The sequence below is a fragment of the Cyprinodon variegatus genome, unplaced genomic scaffold (assembly GCF_000732505.1).
Source record: "Cyprinodon variegatus isolate N-32 unplaced genomic scaffold, C_variegatus-1.0 Scaffold36, whole genome shotgun sequence".
In the NCBI taxonomy this organism is placed as follows: Eukaryota; Metazoa; Chordata; class Actinopteri; order Cyprinodontiformes; family Cyprinodontidae; genus Cyprinodon; species Cyprinodon variegatus.
This window is the reverse complement of record NW_015150489.1, coordinates 159169-172918: the sequence shown is the minus strand read 5'-3', so window position 1 is coordinate 172918 and position 13750 is coordinate 159169. Positions and strand designations below refer to the sequence as shown.

Sequence of the window (13750 nt, the reverse complement as noted above, 5' to 3'; positions counted from 1 at the left end):
ACGAGAACGCGAGTACGTACTCTGAGAAACGCCCACTGTGTTTTGAATCAAATTGGAGTGACGTTGTTAATCCAAGTCCAGCCTTGAGTGTAAATTTAATCCTGTCTGACCTCAGTAGTTGGCTTAAACGTGATTAAAGTAACACATATGAAGCTTAGTGTGTACTATAACAAGGTGTTGAGACACTGGGCTTGTATTTTAGGACCAAAAAGCATCGATAAGCTGATATTTTTAATTTGAGTTGTATTTTGAATAGATATTATTAAGGTGCGTTGAGACTGAACTGGGTGTCTGCGATGGTTTCTGCGAGCCCCGCATGAAATTCACCGCTCTTCATGTCAGATGCACCGTTTACTCCCTGGAGCTCATCGTCATATAGAAAGCAAATGGACTGAATAGTTATTGCTTCTTAAGGGCACTAAAGAAGCAATTGTCATTTCTAAAAATGGAAGAAAAAAAGTACATTAATTAAAAAAAGATCAAATGTGCTGCTGTTGTTCCAGAGATATTAAAGATAATTTTTTAGGTCACCCAAAGATCAACTGCCCCCCCCCTTAAGCTCTGAACTGAATCAAATCAGTTCTAGCCCACTTTTTAAGTGCTACTTTATTTGTACAGGTAAAACTATTGTTTGTGCTGGTTTGGCTTTTAAGATAGAATAATTTTTAATTTCGGCCGATGACGTCAACATCCCAGCAGATGTTACTGCTGTGCTCGTTCCTGATGGAAAGTTATTGCATAACATCTAATGTCATTCCTGCGCTGGTTAAGCGTCTTACTCAGAGCCAGAGTGGCAGATGTGAGATCTTCTGCCATGTGAGATCAATAAAGTTAAATAAAAACATTTTTTTTTCTTCTTCAAAAAGTTTTTAATTTAAATGTAACTATAAGCACTGCAGGAGTAGTCCGAGACAATTTTTAATCCTAAGACAAACTAAATAGTTTGTTGAGAAAGGGTGCCCCCTTGGAAGTATGGAATGCATCGCACCCCCTTCCCCATCTATTTAATGTGTTTCTGCAGCTGAGGTTGGATCACCAGAAAGTCACAAATTAACACTGAATGGGGCTGTTAAGCTCTGCCTGTAAACCAAAACATAAATGATGCCTCTCTACCTCCACTTCAGCTGCAAACCCTGCCTTGAACTAAATATTACCAATTATGCTTTTGATATTCTTAGAATTTTTCATCTTTTTTTTTTATTTTAGCCAGATCCTACACCGTAGCTAAATGGTCTGAATATGTTTCTTCCTTCCCTGCTGCAGACTTTTCCATGGTGTTGACGTGGATGATGATGAATTTTGGAGCGATGAAGAGGACTGACATCAGCAGGGAGCCTCAGAGCTTATGTTATATAAAGCACTTTATCTTTGATCGTGTAACATCCCTTCTGCTGAGCTGGAATTTAAATGCCACTAACTCTTCAACACAGTTTTCAGTGTTTTCAACATCATCATGCCAAACAAAACATCAGCTCTCTAAAGTCCCCCTTATGAACCTCTCCTGACTACAGCCACAGGGATTTTGGTGAAGTCCCTGTTTGGATAGGCTTTACCTTTTTGTTATAAACTGATATAGGTCAGTTGTGGCTTATCGATCAAGTGGGTTTCTCCCTCAAACGTTTAATAAAAATGTTGCAAACATTAGAAATCAACAATCGTCATTTTACCTGCTATGTAGATTAATTCTACAATTTCCTGTTGGAAAAAGCCCTTTTTAACCTTTCAACGACCATTAAAATAGGGAGCATCCACTAAAAGCTTCAATTGAAAAAAATCAAGGTGGCTTAAATTGTCTGTCTCAGTTTTCTTGGTAAATTAAAGCAGAATTGAAAAAAAAATTCCATATATATGCTAGTTTACAACATACAAAGTATGTATTTGAACTATGTAATGGAGCCCAACACTTTCAGAACACTCGGTTTGCTCAGTTTTTCATTTCATGTGCTGTTTTCAACTTGACATGCAGAACTGTTGTTGTTTGAAGCTGCTGTGAGCGAGGAGAAACCCATTACTTCAGCCTTAAAATGCGCACGATTGAATTTACTCATCTGTTCACGTCAACGTTCAATGCATTTCTCATGTTAAAAACCGGGGACCTGCAGAGTCCTGATGAATGCATTCAGCCAAATAAATGTTCCAGTAAAAAGCTTGTGTTTCAATCCTTTCTGCATAACATCACCACTTCAATCACGAACAAAGTTCCAATAAAACCTTTTCATTTGGATATAATACCAATATTGTAGTTTTGAGTATTGGTCGATGCCAGCAAAGATACCTGACATCAGCATTAGACGTTCATACTTCATTTCTTTTGTTGTGTAAAACATTAGGCTAGACTTTATAATATTCAGAGAACAATGTTAACAATGAGTATGAGAAAAACTGACCCATTTAGCAGTGGTCATGTCCTTAGAACAAATTAAATTGGAGGTTTTCTATTTGCTTGCTTATATCAGAGGCTTCAAATGCAGGCCTTCATATTCTGATATATTTTGACTGAAATTAGACCCGAGTTCTAATATCCATTTTGGATCGCGATCCTTTTTCCCTAAATGTTATATAAAATGTGAGATTTCCTCCGCTCTACATAACACTTCTGCTTCTAATGTTTCTGCTTCCCCTCAGTCTCTAGCTTTTTGCATTCGGAATAAAGCATACAAAGAAATTATGTCACTTGTTCTTGACACAAAATAGAAATCGCATCAAGTTGTTTAAGTGCAGTATTGTTACTTTAATTTAGTAAGAGATATTTATGCATGAACTAAAATCAAGCGATCAGACAAATATTTAGTCAAATTGTGATTAAATATGCCAAGTTACTCTAAAGACACTATGAGCAGCAGCAGCTGTTACACTAAAAGAAAGTGCTGGTAAAAGGCATTTCTTTTTTTAGCTTAATCTCATGCAGGCGCCAATTTGTTCATTCAATATGGCAAAACGCTATTATGTACATTATTTTCCACAAAAGGAATTATGGACTAATATGGGTGTCTCCCTCTGGGCTTGAGAGCAGCCTCTTTTTCTGAAACTGAGACGCATTAAAAATCAAGGCCCTGTGGTCCAGATATCAGAATATATATATATTTTTTTTATAAAAGACGGTGGTTTTAACATAATTTCTTCTTTTTTTTTTTTTGAAGATCTTCACCAGACCATATTACAGTTAAGTTCGCAAACCTTAAAGGTATAGTGGAGGATTTATGCATATTTTTGAAAAGACCCGCCCTCTCCACTTTAAAAAAGAAAAAAAGCACATTCACAACCCTGTACCCACTCCCGAAAGCAGGGCCTCTGGAAGTAATTTTGAACAGGGGGTCCTGTGAAAATGTTTGTCTTTTTTGGACAAAAGACCTATGAGCCTATAGGCCTATTTAAAATATAATAAAAATAAATAAGTAAATTGATTGAGGTTCAGTACTATATTGTCATATTCACTTCAGTGCATAAAACCGGGGTCTGTAACACAAAGACATCAGTTCTAAGGTGAATATATATGCGCTATTAATTAAACTTCACAATAACACTATAAAAACATAGATTTGGTCAGCTGCCAAGAATTTGAGTCACTGTGTTTATGTCGCAGGATATATTATACTATTTACTTTTAATATAGGAAATATTATACTATGTAAACGTTATTGAACAGTTCTCCGCATCCATAAACAAAGAATAAAAGATCATGGTAACACTCTAAAATACTGTAGCTACGTTAAACTGCCCGAATAGATATGAAAGTGCGTGGCGGTACCATGGTCTTTGAGCTACAGGCAGGGTTCACATGGTCCAAATGTTGAGGTGCGCTCTGGGCTCGTGGAGATAAAGTCTCTCATAAGCAGACGAATTCGAAATGTGTTTCTGTGCCGTATTTCCTCCTCATTTCTGTCATTAACTGTAAATTTACTAGTCTGCTGCTACCACTGGTTGCTTGACGTTGCCATGACAACGTCACTTCCATGAACTTGTGTTGATTAGGGCCTCAAAATGATTAAATAAAAATCCAAATACATGTAATAAAAAAATAATTAAAAAAGTCAAAATAATTTCCTTAAATATAAGAAATTTATAAATCCTGCAAAGTATTTATAATAGAATTTTTTTTTAAATCTCCCTGTCACCACTACGGGGTGCTGCAGCACCCCCACTTCCTGCAGCCATGCCCTAGAGCAGCGGTCCCCAACCACCGGGCCGCGGACCGGTACCGGTCCGTCGGTCATTTGGTACCGGGCCACACAGAAAAAAGTATATATATATATATATATATAATTTATCGACAATCAGAGTGAGTGATGTTTTATTTTGAAAAATATAAAAAATTATTCTCTCCCAATTACATCAGTCGGCACATCTGTGCCTCTTGACACAGGTTAATTCAGTTCAAGACTCATCCTATCTATAACATCCTATCTTTGTGAAGCAGGATTTTCTGCGGTTACAGCGACCAAAACAAAGCTACGGAGCAGACTGGACATCAGGAGCACACTTTATGTGTCATTGTCTCCGATTACGCCTAGATGGGACTGACTTGTTGTTTTATTTTTATGCTGTTTGTATTTGATTTTATGCCAGTCGTATCATTTTACTTGATCGTATTTACCCCCCTCGGCCGGTCCGTGAAAATATTGTCTGACATATAGTGGTCCGTGGTGCAAAAAACGTTGGGGACCGCTGCCCTAGAGGGCACAAGACCATTTCTCCTCGTCCGCGCTCAGTTTAAATGTTGCTGTTTTCATTGCTCATACAAGCTTACTTTTCAAAAGAAGATTTGAAATTTTTCCACTATGTCAGACTCACCACCGGTAAGTGAAAATGGGGACGAGCACATAGGATGGCTTTACGTAAACATATCACCAGAATGATTGACAGTTAGGAGGACCACTTATTTTGATGATCCATCTGAAAAAAGAAATTCCTCCACTATACCGTTTAACCCATAAAATCCAATTGACAATTGGCCTTACATTTTTTTTATACTTTGCAAGCCTGCCACTAGCCAGGAGAAATACAGCAAAGATGAGAAAAGGTGTTTTTTAAACATGAACTCTATGCAGTCTGTACTCACTACCATCCCCACCATGAATCTTTGTGGCAGTATTATTCTATGGAGATGGCTTTCTTCAGTAGGGATAGAGATTCTGCTAAAAATGTCAACGCTAAAAGGGGGACATAGCCATTAACTAAGCAGAGCTGGTAGAGACTTGTAGCTGTGACCAGATTTGACACTTATGTCAGTTTTAAATTTAAACTTATGTCAGTCTAAATTGTATTTGCTGAGGGAAAAACAAAATGAATAAAATTAAAGACTGGTATTTTAATATGAGGAGAAGTAGATGTTAAAACCATGTGATAAAAGGATGAGCTTTTAATTAATAGCCAAAAAAAAAATGCTTTTAACTAAAGCCGTTGCTTCAACTTTTTTTCTCAATTTAGGAGCAATATCCAAAATATTCCTTGTTTTCTTTGTTCATTGCTGGTATTATAACCCCTGTTGGAGAGGTGAGATTAACCTTAAGCTCCTACCAGAACCTCGTTACCTGAAATGTGGCTCATATCTACCCTGTGATCTAGAGGTTAAGCTGTGACACAGAGGGGAACAATGAAACAGCGAAGGAACAAAGAGCCTCTGTTTCAGCTGAACCTGAAAAGAGACATCATTGTGCGTTCCCTTTGGCCAGAGTTGCTGACTGTGGAGAAACCTTTAGAACGGCCCCTCCGTTCTTCCCCATAGGTGATAACTGACTGATTGACTGTCTGGGTCTTTACTATGAAAGACTTCTGCGGTCATAAACTCAGGAAACCAGCTCCGGAGCACGAGGCCTGCAGAGAGAAACTTCCACACATCTACAGCAGAACTGGACTGAAAGAAGCAGGTCAGTGGTTTCTGACGGTCCCCAATGACGTCTATGGAGTTGCAATGTTATGCTAGTTCTTTAGAACTCATAAATAAAACATTTTTTAGTCTTCTTTAGCCATAAAACACAAAACTTATTGAAATGATTTTACATTTTTAGATAGGTGGACAGCTTGCGTTTAGACTCTGAAATATGTATTTGAAAAAGACGTGTAAACAATTAGAGAAACAATTAGGAAAAGAAAGTCAGATTAAAAAGACCCAACCCTTTCTTTATCATTGCCGGACTTTAAAAACAGAATAATGATATTTTGTTTATTATAGAAAGTTAAAATTTTGGCCTCCTTTTGCAAGCTTTTCACCCTAGTTTGCTAGAATTTTACCCCATTCCTCCTAAATGAATGGTTGTAATTGAATCAGATTAGAAAACAATTGATTCAGTTTCAACCATTCTATTATTGAAAATCTATTTGTGATGGCCACTTGAGAACACTGGCCTTGTTTTCCTTTAAAAGAAGCCTTTTATTAGTGTTGCTGTCTGTTTAGGGGACCCATTTGTGCCCAAGCTTTAACATTCTGGCTAAAATCTGTACTTTACCTTCATACTCTATATTTTTGATGCCATTTAATTTTTAAAGCCTACCACTTCCTTTAGCAGCAGCTTATGGTGTTCTTAGACTTGCATGTTTCTTCTTTTTTTATAATGCAATGGCATCTATTATCATGCTGAATCACCTCAGTTCATTCAGTTTATGATATCAAAACAAAATACCTTTTTAACTTGTTGCTTTTGGAGTATTGACTTATTTTTACTCATTCCTCCTCATTTTCCTGTTCAATGTTCCCAAGGTTCTTTGTTCTGGGTTTGATTCACACATTTCAATCTATCTGTCATCTCTGGGACACAAAACCCATCCATCCCTAAACAATGTAATGGCTGGAAATTCCCATGTTGTGCATGCTTGCATATAGGTGTTGGAAAGGAGAACTTGACACCTTTTATTTCAAGGTTAAACCAGACGTATGGAAAACCACAATTCTCCTCCTGATATGGTGACTGATTTCTTATGTTTTAATTTGAAATACATCGATTTGGATATTTGAAGTTGACTTCAGTTTGCAAAATAATTTTTTTTTCAAATTGTGCCAAAGTGCATTTAAGCTTATGTCTAATAGATAAATAATCTACAATCCATTTTGGTATTTAGAAAATAGAAATGATTTATGTATTTTTAACTTACCTGAAACAGAGAAGTTTAGTCTAAATTAAAATCAGACAAGGAGATAGAAAAACACTTTTCCTACTGTGTGTTTAAATATCTTATTTACATTACATAATATATCAAATTTCTTTAAAAACCACATTTTTATCTATTACTTTAGGATATCTGATTTATTTTGCTGTTTACTTCTGAAGTTTAGCTGAGCCTTTAAACACCTTAACCAGCTGATCAGAAGGAGACTGAGACACAACTGTTTTAGCGACTGTGGGAAGAGGATCACAAAGAGAGGCCGGACAATGATCGAGAGTGACAGAGAGCTGTCGGCCACGGTGCAGGAGATATGGGACAGCGACGTCAACCGACTCAAACCTGGAAAAGACTATAGGATTTCTCTACAGGTGCAGCAAATTCATGGCCATGTACAGTGAGAAAAATAACTATTTGAACACCCTGCTGTTTTGCAAGTTCTCACTTAAAAATAATGGAGGGGTCTGAAATTGTCATCGTAGGTGCATGTCCACTGTGATAATCTAAAAAAAATAAAAATCCAGAAATCCCAATTTATGATTTTTTATTTGTTTGTATGCTACAGCTGCAAATAAGTATTTCAACACCTGTCTATCAGCTTAAATTGTGACCCTTAAACATCTGTTAGCCTGCCTTCAAAATGTCTACCTCCGCTCCATTTATTATTCTAAATTAGATGCACCTGTTTGAGGTCGTTAGCTGCATAAATAGACTTGTCCACCCCATAAAATAACTTAGAATCCCACTACTTAAATGGCCAGACCAAAGAGCTGTGCAAAGACACTAGAGATAAAATTGTACACCTTTACAAGGCTGGAAAGGGCAACGGGGAAATTGCCAAGCGGTTAGGTGAAAAAAGGTTCACTGTTGGAGCAATCATTAGAAAACGGAGGAAGACCTAAAAAGAGCTGGGACCACCGTTTCCAAGGTTACTGTTGGTAATACACTGAGATGTCATGGTTTGAAATCATGCATGAAATCATGGCACAGTGTGTGCAAACCTGGAGAAAAACTAAAGGAAATGTTTGACCTCTGTAATTGCAAAATGTAAAAAAACAATTGTACAAAAACGGCTACTGTACATAATATTAAAATTCATCAAGTACTTATTTGCAGTTGTATCATACAAATAAATAGTTAAAAAATTATACACTGTCATTTCTGGATTTAGTTTTTTTTAAACTTTGTCTCTCACAGTGAACATGCACCTACGATGACTATTTCAGACCCCTCCATGATTTATTTCTAAGTTGGAGAACTTATTTTCCCCTGTAGGAAAATAAATCAGTCACTCATTTTTTATCATTTACAAATTGCTCTTTTTTTTCCCCCATCGGCATTAATACATAGTCTCAGTTTAAAAATTAATGATAAAAGATAGAAATCAGAGCCTCACTTTTTTTGTTAGTTTTATAACTTCATCAGTAAATATGCATCCATTTGGCTTCTTTCTGTGCTTTTTTGAAAAAAAAAAAAAAAAAGGAAACGATATGATAATTTCAGATGTTTTCAACTTTCTGCTACAGGGCAAAGCTGGAGACACAATGAGCTGCAACGACAGCAATGACGGAGCAGGACTTCCTCTGTTTACATTTGTTGATGAGAATATTTTCAAAAAGGAGACATTTTTCGGTCAGTGATTTTATTAAGTAAATCCTCTTTAATGTTTCCTCTATCAAAAAATAATGGCAGCACTTCCTGGAATATTCTGGATATTTTCAACTTAGCTTAGTTAAATAATTCCCAACCTTGAACTTTTTTGCTTTAAAATAATTGTAACTAGACAAACATCTTACTCCTCAGCGACACCAGCCGATCACAGAGCTTCCCGAGAACAGAATGGGACAGGCCAAATACATTAGCATTAGTGTGTTTTCAATTATATTTATACTTTTAAAAGCCACTTCTATCTCTCATGCATCTTTACCAAAAACATTCCCAGATGGCGATCCAATCATCCATTCTTGACCTTTTTGCTATAAAACATCAGAAGCTGCATCACATAGGCTCCTTGTGACAAACAGTGGTTCTTTTGCATAACCAACAATTCAGAAAATGATGTTCTACCTTCAGATCTCATATTTCCATTTTGTGCACACACTGTGTTTTAAAAGAAAACTGAAATATATTAAGAACAGAATTATGTTGCAGCTTCTGGAAACCCATGAATGGACAGATCATTAAGGGCCGAAAAGTACAATTTCATTTTCCTTTAAGAGCTTTAAACTTCATATAACATCCTATAATACATACTTACCCAAAAATAGATGACCTGTATTTGATTCCACAGCCTTCATCTCTCTTCTGGATAACTATGAAAGTGCCACTGGTGAGCCAGAAATTGTAACTCCTGAGGAACTGGCTGAGAACCACAGGTTTCTGGACGCCATCATTCAGACTCCCACTATGAAGGTACTGGCATTTATTTGCCTGTCTACAACTCCTTCTCTTTTTTTTGTTCTTTGAAATATCTCAACAGTTCTAAAGATGCCCTTGTAGGTGTTTAAATCAGTAGCCATGCTTGGTGATTAGAGTAGCTTCATCAAAAGCAGACCAAAACCTTTTCTGTCACATGAATCCCTAATACACAGATTTAAACAGAGGTTTAAATACAGTCATTGTAGGCGTGGTGAGCACAGGTTGGTCTTCTAACCTAAAAACATCCGCTAAGCAGAACCCCTTAATCTGAGCTAGATACAGGTTGGTGCCACTCCTAATGTCCTTGATGTTAGTGGGTTTTAACCAGTGGCGGATCTAGGGGGTGGCTACTTGGGCTACAGCCCCGGATGTTTTCCCAAGAGCCCCTGATCTAAGCTTCTGAGCTGATCTGAGTAAAATGTGCAGTACTGGAATTCACCAGAGAGTGGCAGCATGCAGAAGTGTTTCCCACTGGCTGCTGCCACTTTAGCCCAGCTCTGGTAAATAATGATCAAACGTCACCAAATCCACAGGATCTGTTGTTGATGAAGAGAGGAATAAACACAGTTAAAAACTTGCAGGTAAATTAATTTCTTCCCATGTTATGGAGGGGGGTACAGATTATTTCAGGCAGCTGAAATGTCCATTCTATCCTCCTCCTCCCATATTTTAGGAAATATGTGTGATAGCATGTTGTAATGCCTGAATTTCCTTAGTCCAGTAATCTGTCATATTTACATCAGAATGGGATTTACCAGAAAGTCTACACTCTCACCTTCACCCTCAGGGCTCAGCCCCTGACCTCCTAGAATCCTAGATCCGCCCCTGGTTTTAACCATTTAAAAAAAAAAACAGTTTTGATGTGTTTTTGGTGTATGTAACCTGTTGGCCAAGTTTTAGCTTTCTTCTCTTTGTTTGAGATAAATTTGAAGAATTGGGAAATTATTTTGTCTTTTTTTTATTTATCATCTTCATCCCTCTTTTTCTCTGATCTCTGCTCCTGTTCTCGTCCATAACCTCTTCAAGTCCCGCATTGATTACTGCCACTCCCTTCTTTTTGGTCTCCCTCAAAAAAAAACTCTATATAAGCTTCATTTGGTCCAGAATTCAGAGACTCGACTAATTACCAAAACCCTCTCATTTCATCATATTACTCCAGATTTACAGGAGCTAAACTTTCTTAAAATTTACTTAAAAGTCCTTCTGTTGACATTCAAGATCATCCATAATCTTGTTTCCCGATACCTCTCTAATCTCCTTCAGATAGCTACCACCTCCCGAGTTCTTATAATATGATGTTGAGAAGAATGATGTTTTGCATTGTTTATTATGTTTGTTGTGCAGTGCTTTGAAATGAAATGTATGATAATTATTATTGTTATGCACAAGAAGTCCTGGAAATGAAAAAGACAACAAAGCCTGATGCTACCATCACCATGCCTAACAACTGGTGCCGTGCTCTTTGGTTTAAAATCCTCTTGGCTCAAACATTTCTCCTATAACCGCCACAAAAAAAGCTTACCGGTAGTTTTTGTCACATCTTACTTAAAATTGTTTCTCCAGAGGGTATTTTTCTTGTCTGTAGCAAATTTTAGTTGAGCTTCAAGGTATAGCACAAATATTCACACTCACTTCGAAAACAAGGACTTAAAATGGATAAACCATGCTACTATAAAACGTCTGGAATTGCCCTCCCAACTAAGCTTTGCTAAAATGCCTTAACCAGGTTAGGAAGTTTTCCATTCTACATTAATTATATCAAATCTATCAGGTGGTTCATTGTAAATCTGGAACACAGTATACAGTTTATTCTTTCAACCTAAAAAAACTATTGAGTGCATTTTTTAAATCCTCAAATTAAGATAGTATCATGGCAAACTGATGGCATGCCTTTATCTGAAATTGTAGCTCGTTGTAATCAGGTGCAGGAGAACGAGACATAAATCAGGATGTAAGTAAAGAAAAAAAAGGACTAGACATTGAGTTTTCCCACATTTTGACAGATGACCAATGTTTCTCTATTTTATTGCTATTACCTGCAATGCCAATACAAAACAGCAGATAGCTGTTAGATGGAAAGATTCTTTATAAGCTCACCGTAAAATTGTATTTACCCCCCACTGCATTTAAACCCCTAAATAAAAGCCAGTGCAGCCAGCTGCCTTCAAAATCAGCAGATAAAAACCACTTAAAATGCATGCTGCACTTCTAGGATCTTTACCTCCCCTTTCCTTTACAATTCAGCATTACAGTCATTTTGGTCTGTCAAATATAATCCCAATACTATATATTCATGTTTATGATTCTAATGTGAAAAACTTCAATGGGAAACTTTAGTCGTGATATTGTTCTGATTCAATTTTAAATAAAAAAAGGTGTGTTCCTTTTGAGCTATATAAGCCCAGTTCATGTGATTATCAGCGATCAGTACGGGTCACTGTGATGACATGGCGGGACATTAAAGGGAAACTTGTGTTTTCTGCTTGAAGATAGCTCATAGATACCTGGTGGAGAAGCAGCTCTCTCCTCCAGATGAGTCAGAATTCAAGGAGCAACTCTACAGGATCTGGTTTGAACTCTATGCAAGGAGAGGATCCAACAGGTGGGTGGTTTCTGCCTCAAGCATCCAAATATAAACCCCACTGGAGGAATCTAGCATCTCACACAGAAAAGCACCAAAAACCAATGTGGCCCATTTTTTCATAACTGTGTATGTATTCCTTATAAATTATTTAAGTGAGACGGTACTCTGTTTAAACTTTGTTATAAAAAATTAGCTAAAAAAAAGATTGATCTGTAGGCAAACATTTTATTGGTCTGTCTGTGCTGTTCCTGCCTGCAGGCCAGACTCTTCAGGGTTTGAACATGTGTTTGTCGGTGAGACAAGAAGAGGACGGACTGTCATCGGTTTTCACAATTGGATCCAGCTGTACTTACAAGAAAAGCTAGGACACATTGATTACAAAGGTTACAGCGTCACGGCGCATTCTCCTCAGGTACAACAGGTTCTCATGTACCTGGTTAAATCTAAATCCACTGCTTGCTTAATTCAACTCGTCCCTTTTTCTATTCTGTTCCACACAGCCGGACGAGAACAAACACATCCTGGCTTTACAGTTCAGCTGGAAGAACGGCATAAAGCCTAAGGGCAGCATCTTCATCGGCGTCAGTCCTGAGTTTGAGTTCGCCCTTTACACCCTTTGTTTCCTCACCTCTCCAAATGAGCGCGTCAAAGTGCAGTTCAGTTTGTACGACGTGGAGATTGTCTGTTACCACTACAATCAAAAACACATCAGCACCACCTACCCTGTGCTGCTTAGATACAGGAATCCTCAGGCAGATTCAACTGGAAATCCATCTGAGGTATAAGCACACCAACAATTGAGCTTAAAAAGTCTCACCGGTAGCTGTGGATACTGCCTTTTTATTTTACACAAAGATACTATTAAAACTTTTAAGACCTATCTGCATTTTTTTTTTCTGTGCTATGATATATGCCTACTGCTTTGCGCAAATATTTATATTCCTTGAACTTGTTTTTCACCTTTCGTTATAATGGATGGGCAGTTAACAATCATATCAAATGTATTTTCTAAATAACAGAGATTGGGACCGAAATCATATGTTTCCTATGAAAAACAGGTAAACGCTGCTCTGTTAATAAACAAACAAAATCATTTCTCATTTACGCCTCGACAATTTTTGGCTCTTTGTATTGTATGTTTGTTCACACATGCTTCTGTCAGTTGACGAAAAAAACACGCTGGAAAACATGTTGTAACCTTCAATATGTCCAAAAACACCTGAATTACATATTTAAGGATAGAGGGGTTGAAATAAAAACTTAATATGATGAAAAACATAGAAATCTAAAGAAAAACAATTAAAATCCACAAGCGGCTACACTGCCCGCATCAACGTGCAGAAAATTTTGAATATACTTGTGGAGAAGTTTCAGATCCATTTAAAGGTATAGAGGAGGATTTTCTGAATTTTTTAAAAAGTCTCTCCACTATAAGAAAAAAATGCACCTGCGCAACGCTGTACCCGCTCCCGAGAAGGAATGGCTATTAGACACGTGCGAGAGGATACACGCTCTGTTTAAAAAAGCTGTTTGAATCGCTCATACAAGCTTACTTTCCAAAAAAAGATTTGCAATTTTTCCACAATGTCAGACTCACCACCAGTATGTGAAAATGGGGATGAGCACATAGGACGTCCTTATGTAAACATA

At 37.3% G+C, this 13750-nt stretch overlaps 2 protein-coding genes across 3 annotated transcripts in view; both read left to right on the top strand.

The window, feature by feature from the left end:
- The window catches only part of rnf14 (ring finger protein 14), a 13587-nt gene extending 11452 nt beyond the window's left edge, over positions 1-2135 (top strand). The window contains exon 9 of the mRNA XM_015404529.1: positions 1264-2135. Within this exon, the coding sequence (XP_015260015.1) occupies positions 1264-1321 (58 nt within the window). The 3' untranslated portion in view covers positions 1322-2135. The remainder of the gene's footprint in view (positions 1-1263) is intronic.
- Positions 2136-5780: 3645 nt separating this feature from the next.
- On the top strand, positions 5781-13200 carry LOC107104761 (poly(U)-specific endoribonuclease-B-like). Of its 2 annotated transcripts, none has more exons than XM_015404850.1 (7): positions 5781-5867; positions 7266-7469; positions 8625-8730; positions 9389-9510; positions 12006-12118; positions 12359-12512; positions 12601-13200. In XM_015404850.1, the coding sequence occupies exons 2-7, from the start codon at positions 7368-7370 to the stop codon at positions 12883-12885; spliced, it is 882 nt and encodes a 293-aa protein (XP_015260336.1). In that variant the 5' UTR covers positions 5781-5867; positions 7266-7367; the 3' UTR covers positions 12886-13200. The 2 variants fall into 2 exon arrangements, with proteins under 2 accessions (XP_015260336.1, XP_015260344.1); XM_015404858.1 differs by having other exon boundaries at positions 5786-5867; positions 7271-7469.
- Positions 13201-13750: the final 550 nt, after the last annotated feature.

Coding starts and splice junctions, on each gene's coding strand:
- LOC107104761 (XM_015404850.1), top strand. CDS start 7,368: ATGATCGAGAGTGACAGAGAGCTGTCGGCCACGGTGCAGGAGATATGG. Junction 8,731..9,388: donor CAAAAAGGAGACATTTTTCG/GTCAGTGATTTT, acceptor TTGATTCCACAG/CCTTCATCTCTCTTCTGGAT. Junction 9,511..12,005: donor TTCAGACTCCCACTATGAAG/GTACTGGCATTT, acceptor TTCTGCTTGAAG/ATAGCTCATAGATACCTGGT.